Source organism: Chanodichthys erythropterus, chromosome 16 (genome assembly GCF_024489055.1).
Source record: "Chanodichthys erythropterus isolate Z2021 chromosome 16, ASM2448905v1, whole genome shotgun sequence".
NCBI classification, from domain to species: Eukaryota; Metazoa; Chordata; class Actinopteri; order Cypriniformes; family Xenocyprididae; genus Chanodichthys; species Chanodichthys erythropterus.
The window spans coordinates 11,952,114-11,974,875 of NC_090236.1; the positions used below are offsets into that span (position 1 = coordinate 11,952,114).

The 22,762-nt window shown below is 34.1% G+C and overlaps 1 protein-coding gene across 5 annotated transcripts in view; it reads right to left on the reverse strand.

The window, feature by feature from the left end:
* Positions 1–22,762, reverse strand: part of LOC137002469 (piezo-type mechanosensitive ion channel component 2) — a 101,285-nt gene that overhangs the window by 11,329 nt on the left and 67,194 nt on the right. For 4 of the 5 annotated variants that reach the window (XM_067362150.1, XM_067362147.1, XM_067362148.1 and 1 more), the window contains exons 25-41: positions 21,126–21,369; positions 20,157–20,259; positions 19,661–19,832; positions 19,479–19,568; positions 16,455–16,585; positions 16,166–16,228; positions 11,723–11,826; positions 10,024–10,122; positions 8,888–9,002; positions 8,737–8,805; positions 8,482–8,648; positions 7,786–7,964; positions 7,447–7,620; positions 6,145–6,738; positions 3,752–4,010; positions 3,439–3,621; positions 1,197–1,482 (exon numbers count right to left, since the gene is read on the reverse strand). In XM_067362150.1, the coding sequence (XP_067218251.1) occupies positions 1,197–1,482; positions 3,439–3,621; positions 3,752–4,010; positions 6,145–6,738; positions 7,447–7,620; positions 7,786–7,964; positions 8,482–8,648; positions 8,737–8,805; positions 8,888–9,002; positions 10,024–10,122; positions 11,723–11,826; positions 16,166–16,228; positions 16,455–16,585; positions 19,479–19,568; positions 19,661–19,832; positions 20,157–20,259; positions 21,126–21,369 (3,032 nt within the window). The remainder of the gene's footprint in view (positions 1–1,196; positions 1,483–3,438; positions 3,622–3,751; positions 4,011–6,144; positions 6,739–7,446; positions 7,621–7,785; positions 7,965–8,481; positions 8,649–8,736; positions 8,806–8,887; positions 9,003–10,023; positions 10,123–11,722; positions 11,827–16,165; positions 16,229–16,454; positions 16,586–19,478; positions 19,569–19,660; positions 19,833–20,156; positions 20,260–21,125; positions 21,370–22,762) is intronic. The other variant, XM_067362149.1, reaches the window with a different exon arrangement.

A 22,762-nucleotide genomic window follows, 5' to 3' on the forward strand; every position in this document is an offset into this window, starting at 1 on the left:
CCAGCAGTGTAGACACTGCTAAGCATATTACTGCCCTCCACAGGTCAAAGTTTGAACTAATTTTTATATGCAATATGCTAGTTCAATAGTATATAACAATTAGTTCAAACTTTGGCCTGTGGAGGGCAGTACTACGCTTAGCAGTGTCTACACTGCTGGAATTCTAATAGAGAAGAAGAAGAAGAGAGCTAGTTCAAGATGAGCATTTAATGTTAAAACTTTTTTCAATTTTTTTCAGAAAATGAGCGATGGTTTCACTAGATAAGACCCTTATGTATTATCTGGGATCGTGTTGAACAATTTGAAGCTGCAGTGAAACTAATTATGACCTTCAGCTGTTTGGTGCCCATTGAAGTCTACTATAAGGAGAAAAATCTTGAAATGTTTTCATCAAAAACTTTAATTTCTTTTCGACTGAAGAAAGAAAGACATGAACATCTTGGATGACATGAGGGTGAGTAAATTATCAGGAAAAGTTTATTTAAAAGTGGACTAATCGTTTAACCCCAGAATAACTAGAAAGATAACACTGGCTAACAAAATAGCCTGTTACTTTCACTGGTCTGTCCAAAAAGATGACCTTGTCCAACCAGATTCATGATGTGTCACCCAGCAGTGCTAACTGTTGTTAGTAACACAATCTATCAGACTAAACATTTTAGGTAATCTGACTACTTTTTGATTTATATTGCCCTAACTTACCTATCACATAGATTTAAACTATTTTGAACCATTTTAATAGCATTTTTCTTATATAATTTAATCATAAAAATATTAAAGTCACCGCTGGTGTTCCTCAGGGTTCTGTCTTGGGCCCTTTTCTATTCATTATTTACTTCCTTCCTCTTGGTTATATTTTTAGGAAACATGGCAATTTTGGCATTACAAATGCCATCGATGTGTGGTAACAGATCAGACCTGTTATATTTCTTAAAAAGTTATCACAAAAGTGTGTTTGTGAACATAAGCAGAGTAAACAACAAATTCACAAAACTATAACTAACTTCACCCTGCTAATGCGGTCGGTTTGGCATGCATGTGTGGATTACTTTATGAAATGAAAGACAAAAGCATTCCAAAGACTAAAACATGGTTAAATGACTCGCTGAATGATAATTCAAATAACAGTTTACACTGCACAGTAATGTTTTGAACACAAGACTCCTTAAAAGTGAAATGATTTCTTTAAATCTCACCACGCTTGGAGCGCACAGAGGAGCGTCGGGAGAGGTGAGATCCGCCGCTGGTGCTCTGCCGCCGCAGATGAGGCCGATGCTCAGGATAACGCACTTGCATGAGCACCTGGGATGAGTCCATGGACATGCCGAGGTTCATGGACTTCAGAGAGTACGCTGGGAAACTCTTCTCTTCCTCAGCTGGAATCTCGACTGCCATCTTCCCCTCGTCCACAGGCTCGTCCTCATGAAGACACGCATCTTTTTGGGACATTTTAGGATCGTCTTCATCCCAGAGACCGTGACACTGAGCCAAAGAGAGAGAGATGATACACTAAATGAGATTAACTGGATGCACTGAAGCCATTGTGATGGTCTTTGGTTAGGAAAACAAATTGGAAATGGAAACAGTGCTTCACCTGAGATACATTTATTTGAACATTTAGTCAAAGTTGTAAAGTAAATAAAAGGCACTTTCCACAAATGGGAAAAAAATTCATGTACCATTTCTTTAAACAATAATCTCACATATTTCATCTAAGATCCCATCTAGAGATTAGGTTTGTCAGATAAAACTATCTACTAGTTGAAAGTTTGGACATACTTGACTGAATTTGTTTCTCATGATAACAACCTTTTCGATCCATCATCTTCTTAAATGCTTTACAACAAAATCAAGGCTTTAAAACTGATTCTACAGGGTTGTAAAAATAATTGCAAACCTCGTATAAAATATCTCATATAAAATGCTTGTATAACATTTAGTTTGATCAGCTGAGAGGTGTACAAACACCATTTTCTGAAGGCTAAGCAGTTTCTCTTTTTGGGTTGCATACATATCTTTACAAGTGTTTGATTTTATGAAATAATAAAGGCTACAAGTAAAACGTTTAAGCTTGTCTTTGCACTTTTGTACCTAGAACAGTGCCTGTAAAATACTGAAAACTTGAGAACATTCTGAACCCTGGAGAAAGATTTTTACTATAACGTTCACTGATGAATTTTCCACAGTAAGGAACATTTAGTATATGTAAATTATTTTCCCTCACACACTCACTTTTTAAAGCGAGTAAACCGTTGATTTTGCTTTTAAGAATTAAAATGTACTTGATTTACTACATTTACTAAATTTTCCTTATTGTGAAAGATCTGTCAGTGTAGATTATAGTAAAAAAAGAAACAAAATCATTACAATGCTATAATTATAAAACATATAATTTTCTGCATTATAGGTTTCAGATTGATTTTGATTTTTAAGTTTTTTTTGTTGTTGTTTTTTACAGGCACTGTTTTGTGATGTTAGTTTACCCTAAGAAAAGTGCAATGTCATGCTGAAGCTTTTTACTTGTGTTTGATTTCATGTAATAATCTGAAACCTGGAGAGGAGAGGAACCTCAAACATTAGAATTGATTTTGAAATCCATTTTATGGTTGTCTAAGCTCTCAACAGTCTAGTGTCTTCGTTTAGATCTCATAATGTCTGGTGAATTATGTTTCCAGCCGTACCTTGGCATCCTCTAAGCTGCTGAACATCTCAAAGCTAAAGCAAAAAAACAGGCGAAGCAAGCGTTATTTATTCCGAACAAGACTTTGAACTTTGGAAATCAACCAATATAATAATAATATTTGTAAAATTATACCATGGTCTGTCTGAATACTTGATTCTGGTTGGCTGGAAGGTGTGCTCTCTCTCTCTCTCTCTGTATCTCTCTCAATAATTCATTCAAATAAATTCTATAATTCCTTCATTTGAATTAATCTTTCCGCACAACTTTATCTCTGTGTCTGATTCAAAGTGAGAATGCTAGTTCTAAGGAGCCATAACTGATTAAAATAACCATCATTTTTACCTTTCCAGTCAAATATTGCGCAGCAAACATCAATAATAGCTTTAAGTTGTCAGTGCTGGCAAATGACCTTGGTATAAGCAGGATAGTTCATAGCCGTGTTAAATGCTTTGCATCCTGGTGGTTCTTTGCCTCCACGTCGAGCATTAAAATCGTTTAACGCACAGCTAGCCTTGGATTGTACCTTACATATACTATACTAATGAAATATAATTATTTAGCTTTTTTATTTGCATGCATTCTGCATTTATATTTGCATATGCTAACCAGACCTATTCTGCCCAGTACACAAGACATTTTTATTTATTTTAAATAAAGCATATTTTTTGTTATGCATGAGAGGTTTGTTAGTGCAACTGCCTTTAAGAAGTCAAGCATCACTGCTATTAGTTGAACATTATGTGGCACATAAGAACCTTTAGTATGGATCTGTGGAAAAACAGCATCAGCAGCTGCAGAAGGTCATAGAGCACGTATCCATCTTTCTTCTCTATACCGAGGATGTTAGGCGGATGGTACGGCTTCGTCCTGCTGAATTCCACATTCTGATTGAATGGAAAAAAGCTGAACTGGAAGAAGTACTTGATGACGATGGTGACCTGGAGGAAATAAAAACACATTTACAAATGATTTAAAATGTGCACATACATTTTTAATTGGGCCTGCCCAGAATCTATGCCCACAATACAGAAGTCATTTCTACAGCATTTACCCAAAACAAACCCTGACCTCTGTGTACACGATAGCCGTCATCCAGAAACGCTTGCTGGGCCGAGGAACAGAGAGCATGGCCCACAGGAAGATGAGGATGGGCAGCACCAGCGTCGCCATGGAAGCCGAGATCATGTGGTTGAGGATGATGACCAGGTAACAGACCATCTCAGAGTGCGCCACCAGCAGGTTATAGAGAGCATAACACAGCTGCAGGCCCAGCGGTTGGGATTGATAGAAACTCTCAGAATTCTCCAGCTCCTCATCGTAGAACATTCTGGATAACAGTGGGAAAACAGACATTAAATGACCGTACGTAGCTGGTCACATATTAATCATACCTATAACACCTACTGTGTACTAGTTTTGATGGTGAGAGGATGTAGTACGTACTGTGGCAGTGTTGTTATATAAACCAAAACTAAAACTATTAAAACCATTTTTGTTAATTGAAATAAAACTAATAATAAAAGTATACATATTAAAATAACAAAATATTATAATAAATATTAAGGATATAAAGATATAAGTATTAGATATAACTATTATATAAAAACATTATAACTGTATACAAAACTGAAACTTATTTCAGTTAAAGGCAATAAAAAGGCAATTAGTTTAAGCTCTAAAAATACTAACTGAAATTACACACCTATCTGGAAATATTTTTTAAAAAACAAAACCTAATAAAATAACAGAATTACAAAAAAATATACTAAAATTAAAATAAAAATTGAAAATATTAATTCATTTCAAGTTATTGAATGGTGTTACAATCCTGTCTAATTTCCCCTGTCTTGACTTAAAGGACATTTTGGAATGTAGGAATCTTATTTTGGAAGTGTATTTTTGTTCCTATTGTTCCTGCTGTTTGACTTCCTGTGATTAGTTCCTGTTTTCTTTTTTTCCACAGTTACCTTTGTTAGTCTCTATAGCAACTCATTACTCACACCTGTTCCTTGTTCCAGCTCTTGTTATCTTGAGAATGTGAACCCCAGTGTTTCCTCTGTTCTTGGTGTTGTACTTAATGGTTGTATTGTGTGCAGTTCAGTTTTGCCTGCCTTGCCCTATGTCTGTTTTTCCTTCATCTCATTTGCCTGGATTTACTTTTGTTATGTTTTGTTAACAAATGCCTTTTAGCTGTTTTTGGATTCTACTCTTCCTCATTTCTGAACAAGCCCATGTTACAAATAATATATAAACAATACTAAAAATATCACTGGCATGTAATAAAATTAGGGCTGTTGATGTTAACATCAAAATCCTTAAAGGTGCCCTAGAACGTTTTTTTACAAGATGTAATATAAGTCTAAGGTGTCCCCTGAATGTGTCTGTGAATTTTCAGCTTAAAATACCCCATAGATTTTTTAAAGTAATTTTTTTAACTGCCTATTTTGGGGCATCATTAGAAATGCGCGATTCAGGTTGCGGCCCCTTTAAATCACGCGCTCCCCGCCCCCGAGCTCTCGACTCTATATACATTACAGAAACAAAGTTCACACAGCTAATATAACCCTCAAAATGGATCTTTACAAAGTGTTCGTCATGCATACTGCATGCATGCATCAGATCATGTGAGTATAGTATTTATTTGGATGTTTACATTTGATTCTGAATGAGTTTGATGGTGCTCCGTGGCTAAAGCTAACATTACACACTGTTGGAGAGATTTATAAAGAATGAAGTTGTGTTTATGAATTATACAGACTGCAAGTGTTTAAAAATGAAAATAGCGATGACTCTTGTCTCCGTGAATACAGTAAGTAACTTTAACCACATTTAACAGTACATTAGCTACATGATAATGAAACATTTAGAAAGACAATTCACAAATATCACTAAAAATATCATGTTATCATGAATCATATCAGTTATTATTGCTCCATCTGACATTTTTCGCTATTGTTCTTGCTTGCTTACCTAGTCTGATGATTCAGCTGTGCACCGATCCAGACGTTAATACTGGCTGCCCTTGTCTAATGCCTTGAACATGAGCTGGCATATGCAAATATTGGGGTCATACATATTAATGATCCCGACTGTTACGTAACAGTCGGTGTTATGTTGAGATTCGCCTGTTCTTCGGAGGTCTTGTAAACAAATGAGATTTACACAAGAAGGAGGAAACAATGGAGTTTGAAACTTAATGTATGTCTTTTCAATGTACTATGAACTATGCCAAGTAAATTCAATTTTCCATTCGATGGCACCTTTAACGCATTAAAATAATTTCATGATAAGTGTGCGATTAATCATGATTAAAAACAAAATTGAATCTATTGATAGCCCTAAATAAGATATTATGTCAGTACTAGGATTTTCTACCACATTTATGCCACTTCTTGATACAACAGACCCTTTTTAAATAAGCCGTCATGTAATCAAGACAAAACCTGTGCAAAATGACTCACTTGTTGAGCAGCAATTCGCTGGCGGTCAGCTCGGTGGTCATGGAGGGCAGCAGAGGGTCGTCCAGATCGGATCTGCTGTCGGGTGTCATCACCATCAGCCGTTTATCACTGTCACTTTCGTCGCTCACAGAGAGACGGTCGAAGCTCACGGCTTTGCTGTAGCTGGGCGGCACGTCAGCGTCTGAGGTGTTGGGCGCGTCTGTGTCTGGAGTAATAAGCTGCCCGCTGACCACATCTGTTTGCACGTTCTCCGGTCCTGATGATCCACTTTCGTCCTGTTGGAAAGGCTGTTCTCCCTCCTCATCTTCAGTAACACACTGCTCTTCCTTTTGGTGCTCGTCACTCTCCAGCTGAGGAACCTGAACATCTTCGACTGCTTCCTCTGGATCTACCAAATCCCATTGGACTTCCTCTTCCACTTCCTCAGCCGTCTCTTCCAGCATCACTTCCTCATGATCTGCTTCCTCACTGGCTCGGTGCCCTGGCTCTGCTTTTTCCTTCTTGTCCTCCACCTGGTCTCGCTCGTCCTCAGCCTCGTCTATGGTGTCGTTGGTGCCTTGTCGAGAGAACAGCGTTACGCACTGAGTGGCTTCACTGGAAAAAAACAACAAAAAAACAACACAAACAGGAAACAAGTTGAAGTGGAAACGGCATCATATTACAATCACTATAAACATATCAATCTATGAATTATGGAACAATCTCTGAAGATGTTTTGACATATTTTTTATGTTTAGAGGTTAATTGATGTCCAATACGTCCAAAATGTCCAATAAATGTCCAATAATATGTAGAACCAGTTATTTTACTGTATTTATTTCTGCTTACTGACACAATAATGCTTAATATTATACTACAATAATACAAAATTTTATATAAATATTATATGTATTATGTATATTTTTAAAGAAAATAATACACATAGTACATAATATTATATATATATATACATATATATATATATATATATATATATATATATATATATATATATATATATATATATATATATATATATATATATTCATACTGTATAAAAAAAACATATGTAAAAACACAATATTGGGTGCTTTTCTTCCACAAGATCATCAGTAGTAGTCGGCCAGATAAAACAGAAATGTGTAAATATCAGTTAATATTTTAATTTATTTTGCATTATTTTTCAGGTTTTCCATTAGCATGTTTGCATTATAAAACAGCTGAGGTCAAAATAAATACAATAAAAAATAAAAAAAAAATAAAGTGTGATGGGAGTGTGGAGGGTGAGGATGAATGTGATGAAGATGATAATGAGTTCAGCACCTGGATATGGCGCTGCTTCCGCTGTCCGCCGAGGAGTTGGACATATCCAATCCGTACATTTTGCGCAGTTTGGGACGAGCCCGTTCGCTGGTTTTGGGAATATTCTGAGGCATGTCGTCCAAGTCGTCCAAGGTGGACTGGCGGGAAAACAGCATGGTGGCTTCGGTGTATGCACTGATGGATGGACAGATGGACAGATGAGTGGAAATATAATGCAATGAAAAAAGATGATGTTCGATGTTAAAAAAATGAAAAATGAATTCTTGGGATGAAATACAACCTATATATTTTTTGAGTTTTGTGATTCAACCTAAAATAATATTAGTCACGGATGAACACCTGGACATGCTGTCTCTGGAGGCGAAGGAATCCAGACTGTGTCCGACCCGTCTGCGGCGGGCTCTGTACGAGCCTGAATCCTCCTCGCTGATCCGGTCCAGTCCAGATTCACGAGAACCACTCAGTTTTATCTGCTTCTGGTAGTACACATGGATGCTCTCACGGGACGGCACGTTTCCCTGCAGGACAAAGAATATAGGGGATCAGTTCTGGACTGATACCAGCTATGCTGATTCATTCAAATTTTGGATTATTTATTGGTTTCAACTTAGATCCAAAAGGTACCATTGCATTTTAGGTACATATATTATAAATATTAAATTTAACATTGAATTAGTGTCAGCAAATTTTTGCAATCAATTTCCATCATTAAATTATATTATACACAGTGACAGACCAATACATCGCGTGCAGAATTATTAGGCATGCTGATTTTCTGAACATATTTTTTTCCAGTCACAACTTATCACATGAATCTTAATAACTACTATTAATTTTGCATTTAATCATTTATAAGTGATATATAATTGTTCATGAGGGCTGGAAATGAAAAAAGCCTTATTTTCAGGTGAGCATAATTTTCTTTTACAGATAAAGTGAGCCAAAAAAAGAGATTTAACTCTGACTGAAAAAACAATGTATCTAATAATTCTGCACACACTATATATATTATAGGTAGAACCATTTGCAGAGAACCTTTTTGACTTCTCTGGTCAGCATGCAGCGCTCGATGCGCAGGACGGTGGAGATGTCGATGTATTCTCTGCAGACGGAGTTCAGCCACTTTGTGATGCTCTCAACAGTGGTCAGAAACAGCACCCAGGTGAACTTGATGATGTTGAAGACTCTCTTGATGATGTTGTCTACAGGAAGTAGAAAGTTACGTTTACATTTTGATGTTTGTCTAAAGTTTATATGAAGTGGTAAAAAAAACGTGTGCCATGAACACACCTGGTCCGTCTGTTTTCTGTTCCTCTGAACTCTGACGTTCTTCTTCACCGACTTCTATCGCCACATGACCTACACACAAGAAGTTGCTTGTCCATTAAGACCAACTTTATAATTATGGCCACAAATTTACAGATGTTAAAGAGTGCTGTACCTTCTTTTTTGTCTTTTCTGTGCCTGCGACCGTATCGCTTCCAGAAATAACGACTCCCTTTGCCTCTTTCCTTCAGGGCTGCTTTAGAGTCGGTGATCCAGGTATGATACACAAACTACGAAGCAACATCAATATAAATTAATCCGTTAATGAACAGTATAGTGTTGCACGAGGACATAAACACACAAACGTGTTCAGCCATTTTAGGAAACCAGTTGACATTTAACCCATGATTTAAGAATTTCGATCATGAGTTTGTATTTTGTCCCCTAAAAAGGCTGAATTTGACTTGGATAGACAAGCACATCCACACACTGCATACAAACAACTGTTTTCAATCTGAATTTTCCAAATCTTTGAAAAACCATTTACATATTTAACTTGCATATACATGGATATTGATGTGTATTTATTCAATTATCAGATTAAATTGAGTTGTTTGAATCCAGGTTACACAAGAAAATGGAAAATTCAAAGACAGCATTTTTTGCTCCACTAATATCATGATTCATATTCAGTGTGAACGCTTTGTGTAAATTCATGTCTTTTGTGGTCTATTTCTTAAATGCAGTGGAGCAAATCACATCATTTTCTAGCAACAAAATTAAATGATAACATTTTACAATAAGGTTCCAATTGTTAAATTTAGTTAATTAAATTAACAATAAAGAAATTAAGAAAGTACTTCTAAAGCTATTTTAGGTAATGTTAATTTTGGCATTTACTAATACATTATTAAAATCATAGTTGTATCTTTTAATATAATTGAATAGACCTGAGCTGACAACGAACAGTTGTATTTTTAGTGCATTTTAATGCATTAACTAATGTTAACTAATAGGACCTCATTGTAAAGTGTTACCAATTAAATTATTAAACACAAAAAAGTGCCGTCCCAAAAAACACCACAGCAAACAAAGACACAACATTCACAATGAACAACACCTCTAAATCATTTCCATTCCATGCATCCTTGAAGGAGTTCATATTTCACCATTTCATATTATTTACAATCTCATTATATTTACAAATATACAGTAAAACATAATTGGAACAACATGGAATGGAAATCTTACAATAAAACACCATCACCAAACACAGATCAAACAGAGATGACCCGTTCCCTGCGGTGGTACCTTGGCCGCCCTGATTAAATACTGCAGAACAGTTTTGGGCAGTTTAATGACTGATCTGGGTAAAGCCACGAGGGCTGAAGCAAACTTTCTGATGGCTCGCTGAGAGGAGAAAGAACCAGGAGAAAGTCACAGCATCAGTATCCTGAAGCCCTTCAAACAGTTACAACACTCAAACAACAGATGAACAATTAATACAAGGTTTGTAATTAAAAAGATGGATGAACTTGTGCAACAGATGCTCTGGGAATTTTCTGAGACAGGCTTTTTGGGAATTAAAAGAAAAATCACAGCAATCTCATTTAAATTGTTATTTAAAGGCACAATATGTAAGATTTTTGGATTAAAATATATGTTTGGGGTTTGACACCTGAACTAAACATATTTTTATTCAAAGATTCTCTGTCATTAGTCTGTAGTCTGCCACAAAAAAAACATTAAAATAATGAACTCAAATTTCATTGTGAAAAGAAAAAAAAAGACTGTTTTAAGTAACAGTGCATAAATCAGACCTTTCTGTATAGCCTAACGCTGATAAGCTTAAACGAAAATAACAAAATAATTGTGTAGTGAAGTATTTTATTGTACACAGTGCTGCAAACAATCAATCGCATTTTTACGCGTGCATCACTGTCCTCCTCGCGGCTGCAGCAGCTTGCGCTCTCTTCATCAAGGCTTAAAACCAAAACAAAAAGGGCATGCATATCTAAATTCGCGCCTAGCCGCCAGACAGTTTTTATCAGACAATAACTTCTCAAGATTTTGCTTTAGTATAATTTTCAGGACAATCAGGGCCAGATTCGGGATTTGGGACAACAGTTTAGATTTTGGGACCGTCCTGAATTTTTTCAACTGGCTGTAGACTTGAAAAAAAAAAAAAAAAATAATGAAAATAATTCCACAAAATCAAGGCGTCATTAAGCTACGCCTTTGTTTTGAATAAGCAACCTCTATTGGTGAAAATTACATACTGTGCCTTTAATTTAGAATAAATAGAGTAACTGGAGTTTTTAAAGTCTCCTGCTTCTCATTAATTTTATAGCTCTATACTCTGAATGGATGATAACTATATTATCTGTGATCATTTTTATTTCTAAGATTGAATTTTAGGCAAAACATCTGCGAATACCCACATTCAAGTCCTGTTCTACAGTTTTTTCCTTACTGAATATACTTTTAAACTCTGAAAATGGGGTTTACGAACAATAATTAATCGTGACTACGTCTCCTGAGCTTTAACAAAGCAACCCTAAAAAGCCTGTATCATATTGGATATGCAAATTTCTAAGGCCTCTAAGTTGCTGAAAAACCTGTTGCACACAATCTGCTACATGTCTTCTATCGTCTGATTGATAATTTTCATTTTTATAGCAAGTAAAAGGCCTTTTAGTATAAATGTAAAAACGCCAACCCTTCAGCTCGTGGTTCACGTATCTTTTTCCTGTAAAATCTTTACTGAATTTTATAAAGTAAATGTAAGAATAACTTTTGTATCATTGGTAAAATTTCAAGAAGAACATTTACTGGACTAAATCAACTTAGGTTTACTTGATTATCAATGAGGAAAGTTTATTTGTCCAAGCTTTAAAGGGTTAAAAATCAAGTCTCTTCATTTGTACAAAAAGTTTGAATTTTGATTATAAGTTTGACACCAGAGAAGTTCAGTCTGTTTTCCTCTGCAGACCAGCAGTGGTTCACTCACATGAAAGGCTGATCTCTTGGGTGGTTCTTCATCTTTTTTCTCATCCTCTTCCTCTTCCTCTTCACTGTCAGTTTCAAATAGGTAATAATCACCACTTCTAACCACTGAGAGAGGAACAGAAGAGAGCGTCATAGAAAATCATAGAAAATTATGTTTTTGATGATTCATTACTCTCTCTCTTATATATATATATATATATATATATAAATATATATATATATATATATGTGTGTGTGTGTGTGTGTGTGTGTGTATAAATCAAGAACGAAAATGTTCAATATTGACAATATTAAGTTTTACATATCAGAGCAGCTGAGAAAATACCAATGAATCTCTTGATCAAACTTACCTGACGGTCTAAATCTGAAAACAAACATTTGTAAAGCAGTACCAAAACAAAACAATAAAACTGAGATTAAAAGATTAAATCTTGCATATCCCATTTTATACATTTCAATAAAAAAGCAATTACCATAAAATAAACCCACAAAAAAAAACCCACCAACAACAACAACAACAACAAAACAGTTTTATATATCTAGTTGGGTTAGTCAGTCATCTAACATCTCGGAAACACTGCTGTGTCTGCAGTTTCACAGTTGCATAGAAAAGCAGTAATTGGAATAAGGAAACTGCCTTGTGTCCTTGAACAGAAGAGCCACAATGGAGAGGGAGGGAAGGGGAGGATGCTGGGAAAACGCTTTATTTAAGTGACAAAACCAAATATTGGCCCTATAAAGCTCTAAAAAAGACACAATTTTCTATAGTGATTAGAGGGTCTCTCATTAAAAAACATACTATGGTGATACCGTGATTTTAAAACATGGTGCAATAGTAATACCATGGGTTTTTGGATCATGATTGTAATACTATGGTAGTCTTTGCAGTACCTTGGAGTGCATGTAAATACCATAGTATGCGAATATGGCAACCATATTCAATCATGTATCATGGTATTACCGTCTGATACCATCACTGTACCACGGTACAACCAGGCAGGTTTTCCTCAATAACAATCAGCATTCTAATCACTATACAAAACATGTGCTTCAGTATCATGCTGATAACTGAGATCAGCACATCAACGAAGACAAAGTAAATGCCATCTCACCCATATCACAAACTCACAGCACACGCTGTAGCACCAAGACTATGAGTTTGAAGGCATTTCATTTGCTTTTTGATGGTTTTCTTTTCAGCACTTTCTTTGTTGAATAGGACATAAAGAGAGATGGTTGAAGAGGATTTAAGAAAAGTTAGTTCACCCAAAAATGAAAATTTACTAACCCTCCTGTCACTTAAAAGCACACCAGATTTTTTTTTTCTCCATGGAAATCAAAAGGAGCTCTTTTACATTCAATGAAAGATAATTTGCCAAAGTTTTTAAGCTGACTAAAGTTACGTTTTTGTTTTGTTTGACACAGCACACACTATTTTACTTTTTGCTAACATGTTTCTAACAGATTTTAGTTGCTTACATGAATTAGCATGTTACTAGCATTTTTCAGCCATTGTTAGCATTAATTAGCATGTTTTTAGCATGTTTTACCATGTCGCTAGCATGTTTTAACACACTGCTAGCATAAATTTGCATGTTGTTAACATGTTTCGCATGCTAGCATGAATTAGCATATTATTAACATGTTTTACCATGTCGTTAGCATGTTTTAACACACTGCTAGCATGAATTTGCATGTTGTTAACATGTTTTACCATAGCATGTTAGCATGTTTTAACGCATTGTTGGCATTATTTGGCATGTTTCTTGCGTGTATTAACATGTTGCTAACATGAATAAGCATGTTTTTAGGACATTGCTAGTATGAATTAGCATGTTGCTAGCATGTTTTAGCTCTTAGCCTGTTGTTAGCATGATTTTCAGCCATGCACTTTGATATCACTGATGGTTTCAGAGACATTGTCATTAATCTTTATTTCTTTTGCTTTATAAATTAGTGTTGCTTTAATGTTGTAATCAATAAAGTTTTACTTTGAGCCTGTAATCTTGGTTTGCATTTGTCCCTTGTTTTTTTTTTTGCTTCCCTTGAGCCACGGGTTGTAATGGCATTTTGTAATCGCTAGCATGTTTTAACACACTGCTAGCATAAATTTGCATGTTGTTAACATGTTTTACCATAGCAAGTTAGCATTTTTTAACGCATTGTTGTCATGAATTGGCATGTTTCTAGCGTGTATTAACATGTTGCTAACATGAATAAGCATGTTTTAAGACATTGCTAGTATGAATTAGCATGTTGCTAGCATGTTTTAGCTCTTATCCTGTTGTTAGCATGATTTTCAGCCATGCACTTTGATATCACTGATGGTTTCAGAGACATTGTCATTAATCTCTTTATTTCTTTTGCTTTATAAATTGGTGTTGCTTTAATGTTGTAATCAGTAAAGTTTTACTTAGAGCCTGTAATCTTGGTTTGCATTTGTCCCTTGTTTTTTTTTTGCTTCCCTTGAGCCACGGGTTGTAATGGCATTTTGTTATCGCTAGCATGTTTTAACACACTGCTAGCATAAATTTGCATGTTGTTAACATGTTACGCATGCTAGCATGAATTAACATATTATTAACATGTTTTACCATGTCGCTAGCATGTTTTAACACACTGCTAGCATGAATTTGCATGTTGTTAACATGTTTCGCATTGCTAGCATGAATTAGCATGTTATTAACATGTTTTACCATAGCATGTTAACATGTTTTAATGCATTGTTTGCATTATTTGGCATGTTTCTAGCGTGTATTAACATGTTGCTAACATGAATAAGCATGTTTTAACACATTGCTAGTATGAATTAGCATGTTGCTAGCATGTTTTAGCTCTTAGCCTGTTGTTAGCATGATTTTCAGCCATGCACTTTGATATCACTGATGGTTTCAGAGACATTGTCATTAATCTCTTTATTTCTTTTGCTTTATAAATTAGTATTGCTTTAATGTTGTAATCAATAAAGTTTTACTTTGAGCCTGTAATCTTGGTTTGCATTTGTCTCTTGTTTTTTTTTTTTTTTTGCTTCCCTTGAGCCACGGGTTGTAATGGCCTTTTGTTATTGCTAGCATGTTTTAACACATTGTTAGTGTGATTTAGCACATTGCTTGCATGTCCTAAGCTAGTTGCTAGGCTTTGTTAGTTTTGTGTATTATATATATATATATATAAATATGATGATTGAATTTTCATTTAAGGATGAATTATTCCATAATATCATAGCTCACATTGATTCAGTTTTTTTTTTTTTTTTGTGTGTGTGTGTGTGTGTGTGTGTGTGAGATGAAGAAAAATCACTCTCTTTTCCACAACAGAGTATCTGGTGGATATTAAAAAAGCAGAGTGATTCTCTTCTGCACGGCTCCGTTCACCTACTCATACGGTCACATGACAACAAGCCAGAATTATCCAGATCGTCAACTTTTCTATCAGCAGCTGTATAGATCTATTTAAGGCATCAAATGGAAGTCATTAATTAACTTCATCATAAATCCTAAAACCTACTAAACACTATTGTGTTTGCATTTCATGAAGTGGTCATACAGTATTATACACAACATATATAGGGTTCGCACAGATACTGTAACATTAAATCCCAGGACTTTAAAGGACTTTTCAGGCAATTACAATCAGAGATCTCAATTATCAAACAATATATTATCTTTCAAATTCTAAAAATATAAAATAAATATAAACTAATAAAACTAAATGGTACAAATAAAGTGCAGCACATGCGTTGACTGTGGTAACTTTAACCACTGAAAGGATATTATGACACAGATATCGCTTTCCTTATTCAAACTGATTTTTTTCCCATGAATATATGATTGACCTGAAGAATGAAAGCTATATCATATACTTGGATATTTATATGAGAAATATCACGCATGCAAAATGGCTTTATATCTATATCAGATGGGGTGTAGTGTTAATTTTGCATGAAAAGATTGTTTTATCGATACAATTAAACACTAATTTCATATATATTGTCTTTCAAAATTTCAAGCACTTTTCAAGTACCTTTTCATAAATATGGCTGTTTTCAAGGTTTTTCCAGGACTTGCATTTCAAAAAGTCAAATTCAAGTACTTTAAGCACCCTGTACGAACCCTGCATATATCATATCATACATTTTTCCATTTTCAAATGTCAGAAATGTGTTATTTTTACAACAAAAAAAGGCATTTAACCTTTACAAAGATAAAGGAAATTGCGATTCCTTATGATATGACCACTTTAGAGTATGCACCACTGGTGGTTAATATGTGTACAATCAAAAACAGCCTCGGAGCCTTAAATAGATGTAGAAAAGTCTAAGATCTGGAGGGTGTGTTTGTTGTCTTGGAGGTCTGACAGAGCCCCAGTGCAGTATGGGAATCCTCTGACTTCTGGTCAAGGACACAAGGAGCAGTGAGATCAGAGGAAGGTATGAGGAACCTACTGGACGCATGATCAACCCAAGGCCTCCACCACTGCTTTTTTTGCACCTTGTTTTTCTTTCTCTCTGCAAATGAAATGTCAGAGCATTAATGAAAGCACGTCAGAAGTGACGGTGAAACCTTTTCCTCGATGCTTTATGGAAAATGTGAATAATATCCAGTTGAATACATACACAACACTCATATCAGAATGCTAACTTGTTTTTTTTACTGTTCTGCTGATAAAGTCTCTAAGAGACGACACTATTTTATCCCAATTACAGTCTCCTGCTGTCATGATCTACATCATACCATCATCATCATTTTCATCGTTTTCGTGAGGTGGGATGAGTTTCTGCTCCTCTCCGGACACCTGAGCCATGCTGAGCATCTTTTCCTTCCCTCTCTTGAACTTCTGCTGCCGCGTCTTTATACGATCCATCCTAAGTTAATGCATTCAGTGGAGACACTCTTACTGGCACATCATTACTGTCAAATAATAATAAAATCAAATAACACATGTACATTGTTGTAATACACACTACTGCTCAAAAGTTTTGGGACCGGTAAAATGTTTTTGAAAGAGGTTTTATGCTCACCAAGGCTGCATTTATTTGATTGAAAATAAAGTAAAAACTGAAATATTCTGAAATATTATTAGTATTTCAAATATGTTTTTTCTATTTGAATATAAGTTAAGATATAATTTATTTCTGTGATGCAAACCTGAATTTTCAGCATCATTACTCCAGTCTTCAGTGTCACATGATCCTTCGGAAATCATTCTAATATGATGATTTGATCCTCAAGGAACATTTATGATTATTATCAATGTTGAAAACTTCAAATTTTTAGAGGAAACCGTGATACATTTTGTCAGAATTCTTTGATGAATACAAAGATCAGCATTTAGTTGAAACAGATGATCATTTGATACATTATAAATGTCTTTACTGACACTTTTGATCAAATAAATGCGTAATTTAATAAATTGAGCAGTGGTGTTTCCCGATTAGAAAACAACATTGAAAATGACACACAATTGGTTGGTTTGGTCCAAAATCACTTAGTGAAGAATATTTCAAATTGCTCATGGAGAAAACAAAGAAAAGAGAAAATACTGTTGAGCTCCACTGCAGACCATTACAGGCAATTAAGTTATGTGAAACACTCAATTCAATTCAATTCACATTTATTTGTATAGCGCTTTTCACAATACATATCATTTTAAAGCAGCTTTACAGAAAAAGCATGTGTCTACATTACAATTTAGAGGGATCTGTTATTAAAGGTGACTGTGTGAAAGCAATGTCCATTTCAGAAAAGTACAGTTAATAGAAACCATGCAGTTAGCTAACATGTATTAATTTTAGGCAGAAAGAATGAGCTTATGATCATAGTGATTACAATATATAGAAATAAACACAAGAGGGATGTGCACGAGTACTCGTGACAGCAGAGATCGATCATGAAAACGATGATTGCCATGACTTTTAAAAATATATTTCTTTTTTTTTTTTTAAATTGGTTATTGAGGCTTTTTGGATGGTACCCGAGGTTGGAAAACGCACAGGGATGTCGATCACTTGATAAAAGTAGATGAAACTACAGTGAAGTACATGATGTGCAGCGCAAATCTGCCATATACAATACAGCTGAAAAGTTTGGAAACATGTTTTTGAAAGAAATCTCTTTTGCACTGTTTTTATTTGATCAAAAATACAGAAAAAAATAGTAATATTGTGAAATATTATTATTATTTAAAATAATGGTTTTCTATTTTAATATATTTTAAAATATAATTTATTTCTGTGATTCAAAGCATAATTTTGAGCATCATTACTCCAGTCTTCAGTGTCACATGTTCCTTCAGAAATGTTGGAAAAAAAAAGTTCAAAAGAACAGCATATATTCAAAATAGAATTCTTTTCAAACAATAAAAAATCTTTACTATCACCTTTTATCAATTTAACACACCTTTGCTGAATAAAAGTAGTAATTTCTTTAAAAAAAAAGAAAGAAAAAAATTACTGACCCCAAACTTTTAAAAGGTACAAAAGATTTATATTTTAATTTTTTTTTTTTTTTTTTTTTTTTACTATTTATTCATCTAAAAATCCTTAAAAAGTATCACAGTTTATAAAAAAAAAAAAAAAAAAAAAAAAAATCAGCACAACAGTTTTCAACATTGATAATAAATCAGCATATTAGAATGATTTCTGAACGGATCTCTGAAGACTGGAGTAATGATGCTGAAAATTCAGCTTTGAATCACAAAAATAAATTATATTTTAAAGTATATTAAAATAGAAAACAGTTATTTTAATTTGTAATAATATTCTTTTTTTATCAAATGAATACAGGCTTGATGAGCAGAAGAGACTTCTTTCAAAAACATTAAAAATAGTAATGTTTTTGACCGGTACTGTACATAACATTAAAATGAGAACACAATAGATTGTTGTGAAATTACAGGAAGAGCACATCCACAACGGGAGTAACACTTTCTGGATCACATGTAACTTAATTCAAGTTCACTTGCATTTGCATTCTTTTGTGCAGATACAAGTTGTAATGTTACACTTTTGTTGTGTATCTAGGATATCTGATTACTCTAGGACGTGTCATATAGAACAGACTTCACTCTTCAGCTTCACCTCATGCAACTATTCCTTTTAAATGTTTCTTTTTCGAAAACATTGATGCATTATTGATAATCTACTCATATTTTATAATATTTTGATTTTGTCACATTTTTATTAGGGCTGTCAAACGTTTAATCATGATTAATCGCATACAAAATAAAAGTTTGAGTTTGCCTAATATATGTGGGTGTACTGTGTGTAATTATTATGTATATATAAATACAAACACATCTGTGTATATATTTGAGAAATATTTACAAGTATATGTATTTATTTATATTTTTATATAATTTATATTATATATAAATAAATTTTTTGTACATAAATAACATATTTATCTTAAATATATATATACATATTAATTTGTGTGTATTTATATATACATATTATTTCCACACATTACTCACACATATATTATGCAAACTCAAAACTTTTATTTTGTATGCGATTACTCGTGATTAATCGTTTGACAGCCCTAATTTTTATGTCATATTTTTATTTGTCAACATTAATTTTCATAAGTGTTTTAATTTAAAAAAAAATAATCATCATCACCATGATGGATACACCCCACCCCTGAGTACTCAAGTACTCGTTTTCGAGACCTATCAGTGCTGAAAATAAAGTTTTTTTTTTTACAAAAATGCCCATCCATAAAACACAAAGATTATGGAACATTAATGTTTCTCACTGTCTCTTAAGCTGCTCCATGGATCTCTTCTCCTCCTCCAGACGAGCTCTCACAGCCTTCACGATGCTGGCCTGGAACAACTCGGCTCCTCTGGACAGATGACAAGTCTCAACTATACTGTACTTACATTTATGTATCAGCTGCAGATACAAAATTAAACCTCAAACAAAAACACGTCATACCGAGATGCGAGAATCTGTCCGGCGCGGATGTCTGCGACCACATGCAGGAAGTAGTAGCTCATGAAGACACGTCTCTGCAGCAGGAGGAACGTAAAGCAGATACTGTCCCAGATGATCCCGGCCTCATCCTGCGGCAGGTCACATTTACGTGAAGACGAGGCTTTAGGCAGGTCTGAAAACACATATGAAGCCATTAGAGCAGTGTTTCCAAACCAACAGTGCACATGTTGGACATCTCTCTTATACGACCCGTCCATTTCAGACCTTGGAGTCTCTACAAATGTCTACTAATGAGCCGATGAGTTGAATTGGCTGTGTTTGATTAGGAAGAGTTTGAAAATGTTTTTTAAACTGTTGCTGTGTCTCCAGGAAACACCGCATTAGAGATTTGAATGAAATGCTTACAAAGTATTTTTCAATTTTTGCAATATGTGATGTAGCAAGGGTTAGAAACCCAATATTTTGCACAACTGCAACCCACACAATTGTTCCTTACCTTGTAGGCCTTTGTAGTCTTTTATGGTGCAGGCCAGACTGAGCAGCTGAATTAACCAGCAGCTGTTCTTCATCAAAGATTTGATATAACCACACGCCAAAATCTGTGAAAACATAAAACACCAGAAAAATGCACAACAATGCACTAATTCCACAGCAATTATAATTTCATGTTAATTTCTTGATTCACATATTTTCTCTGTTTAAGCATTTATTAGCCCCTCAAAAGATTACATATATCACGATAAATCTCGTGTTTTTGGCAGTTAACACGATTAATCTTAAATATTTAGTTTGTTTAAATATTACATTTGCCTCTAAATATGTTTATTGCTTTCGAAAATGCAGTGCATTTAATTTTAAAGCATATAATTCTTTTTTTATCAAAATAATATAAAATAACACGTAATAGTTGTTTTATTGAGGAATAAAATATAAAATAAATTAAATTAATAAATATGTGCTTTAGATGTCATCTATGGAGGGCCAAATTACTCTAAGTAAAATATAAATTAATAATTAAATGCATAATTAAATTATTAATAAAATAGAAAATAATTTCCCTTTTATTTGTTTGCACTCATTTTTAGCATTATTTTTTTTTTTTTTTTTTTTTTTATTTAAGCTTGTGCCATTTTCATTTTCAAGTCCAATTCCTTTTTGAAATCTGGTTCTTTCAGACTGTTCGTTTCATTGAACCAAATCACTAGTTTGTTTATTTATGTAATCATGCAATGACATCACGTATATGCAATTATTTTATTAAAGAACCCAATAATGATGTGAAATGTGGATGTTTGACACGTCTAAAGCATATAAAGTGAATAAATAGCACATTAAAATAGAAAATAAAATAGAATAAAATAGTCTCATAATGTAATATGATGAGTCTAGCAGTCCTAGTATTTACGACACTATGGTTGAAAACAGAAAAAGTATGCATTTCTATATAGTATCAGATTGCACTCACAGCAAAGACGTTCTTCATTGTGATGACGAAAAGGTTGTAAGCTATGAGGAAGTCCCAGTAACGGAGGATCTTCTTGATTGGCTTGAGTAAGAGATCGCCCCCAAAGAGCAGGAAGTAGAAACACGCCACTAGGTAACCCATGCAGAAGATGCTGATCCGAGTCGTGCCCGTGATGAAGATGATGGTCAGGACGAACCAGAACAGGTAGCTAAACATGATCACCTTCAGCATGTCCAGGTATGACCTGAAAGAAAGAAAGTAATGTTAACAGAAAAGTAACGTGTAAATTATGTTTGTCTGACTATTATGCAAGATTAGTGCATTCAGTAATATACCCAAGGAGCTCATACTACAGTGGAAATCTGCATGCAGATTTGGGGTAATATTTATATGCTTTTATGAAAGAATTGTGTTCAGTGGAATAGAATAATGTTTTGGAAGGCCACAGAGCCATAATACAGTTTGTAAACATTTATAAATGTCTCTAGATGTTAAATTATCAGAGAAGAATGAATTAAAAAATAATAATAATAAAAAATTACACAGTTACTAAAAACATTATTTCATAAGATAATTATGACAGGGGAATAAAATAAAATAAAATAATAAAATAAAATAAAATAAAATAAAATAAAAAATAAAATAAAATAAAATAAAATAAAATAAAATAAAATAAAATAAAATAAAATAAAATAAAATAAAATAAAATAATGCTTTAAATTTTAATTAATTTCTCCTAAGATAATGCGCTGACTGTGGTAATCAGAAAGTATTTTAATAGGGGAAAAAAATTATGCTGTAATTTTAAGTGCACTGTGGAAGTAAAAAAGAATTTAAAAAAAGTGGGGGAAAAATAAAATAAAATAAAATAAAATAAATCATTTAAATGTAATTAATGACTCCTAAGATAATGTGCTGACTGTGGCAATTCAAATTTATTTCTGCATTATGGTTGAAAATATAATAGAACTCAAATAAAAAAATGTAAAAAAAAAAAAAAAAAAAACATTGTAATAAGTTAATAAACTAGCAAACCAGAAAGTGAAAAAAAAAAATGACACTTTACTTTTAAGTGCACTGTGGAAGCATGCAAATGGGATTGCAGCCATCATTTATTTAAATGAGATGATGTCACAACCGGTTATGCTTCATTTCCTCTATAATATATCATATCATACATCCTGACAGCCATAATCATAATGAGCAGATCGATACCCCGAGCAATTCCTTCACATGTATATGAATGTGCCGCACACTAAAAGCTTGCACATGTCTTGGTATGCACTTTAGACCCGCCACTCCAAAGGTTAAAGCACATCCTCCTGGCTTCACAAGCTGTTTGTAGACACTGGATGTTGTGTTCAGCCACAGGCCTGTGCTAAGAGCTTTGATGAAAAGCTGAGATGTTGTGATATGGACCTGCATTGATGGACCACAAGAAGAAGATGCTTCCTCCACTAAAATCAATCACCTTGTAGAAAAAAGATCAGTCCATACTTAAAAGCTACTTATTGGGTTAGAGCTCAGACAGAGAGAGCCTGTGATGGTGCGTTATGGATTTTTCCCTTCCCTGAAATATGATCCATGGAAATTCTTGGAAAGTGAGAGAAAGAGGATCACGTAGAGTGACTGACAAG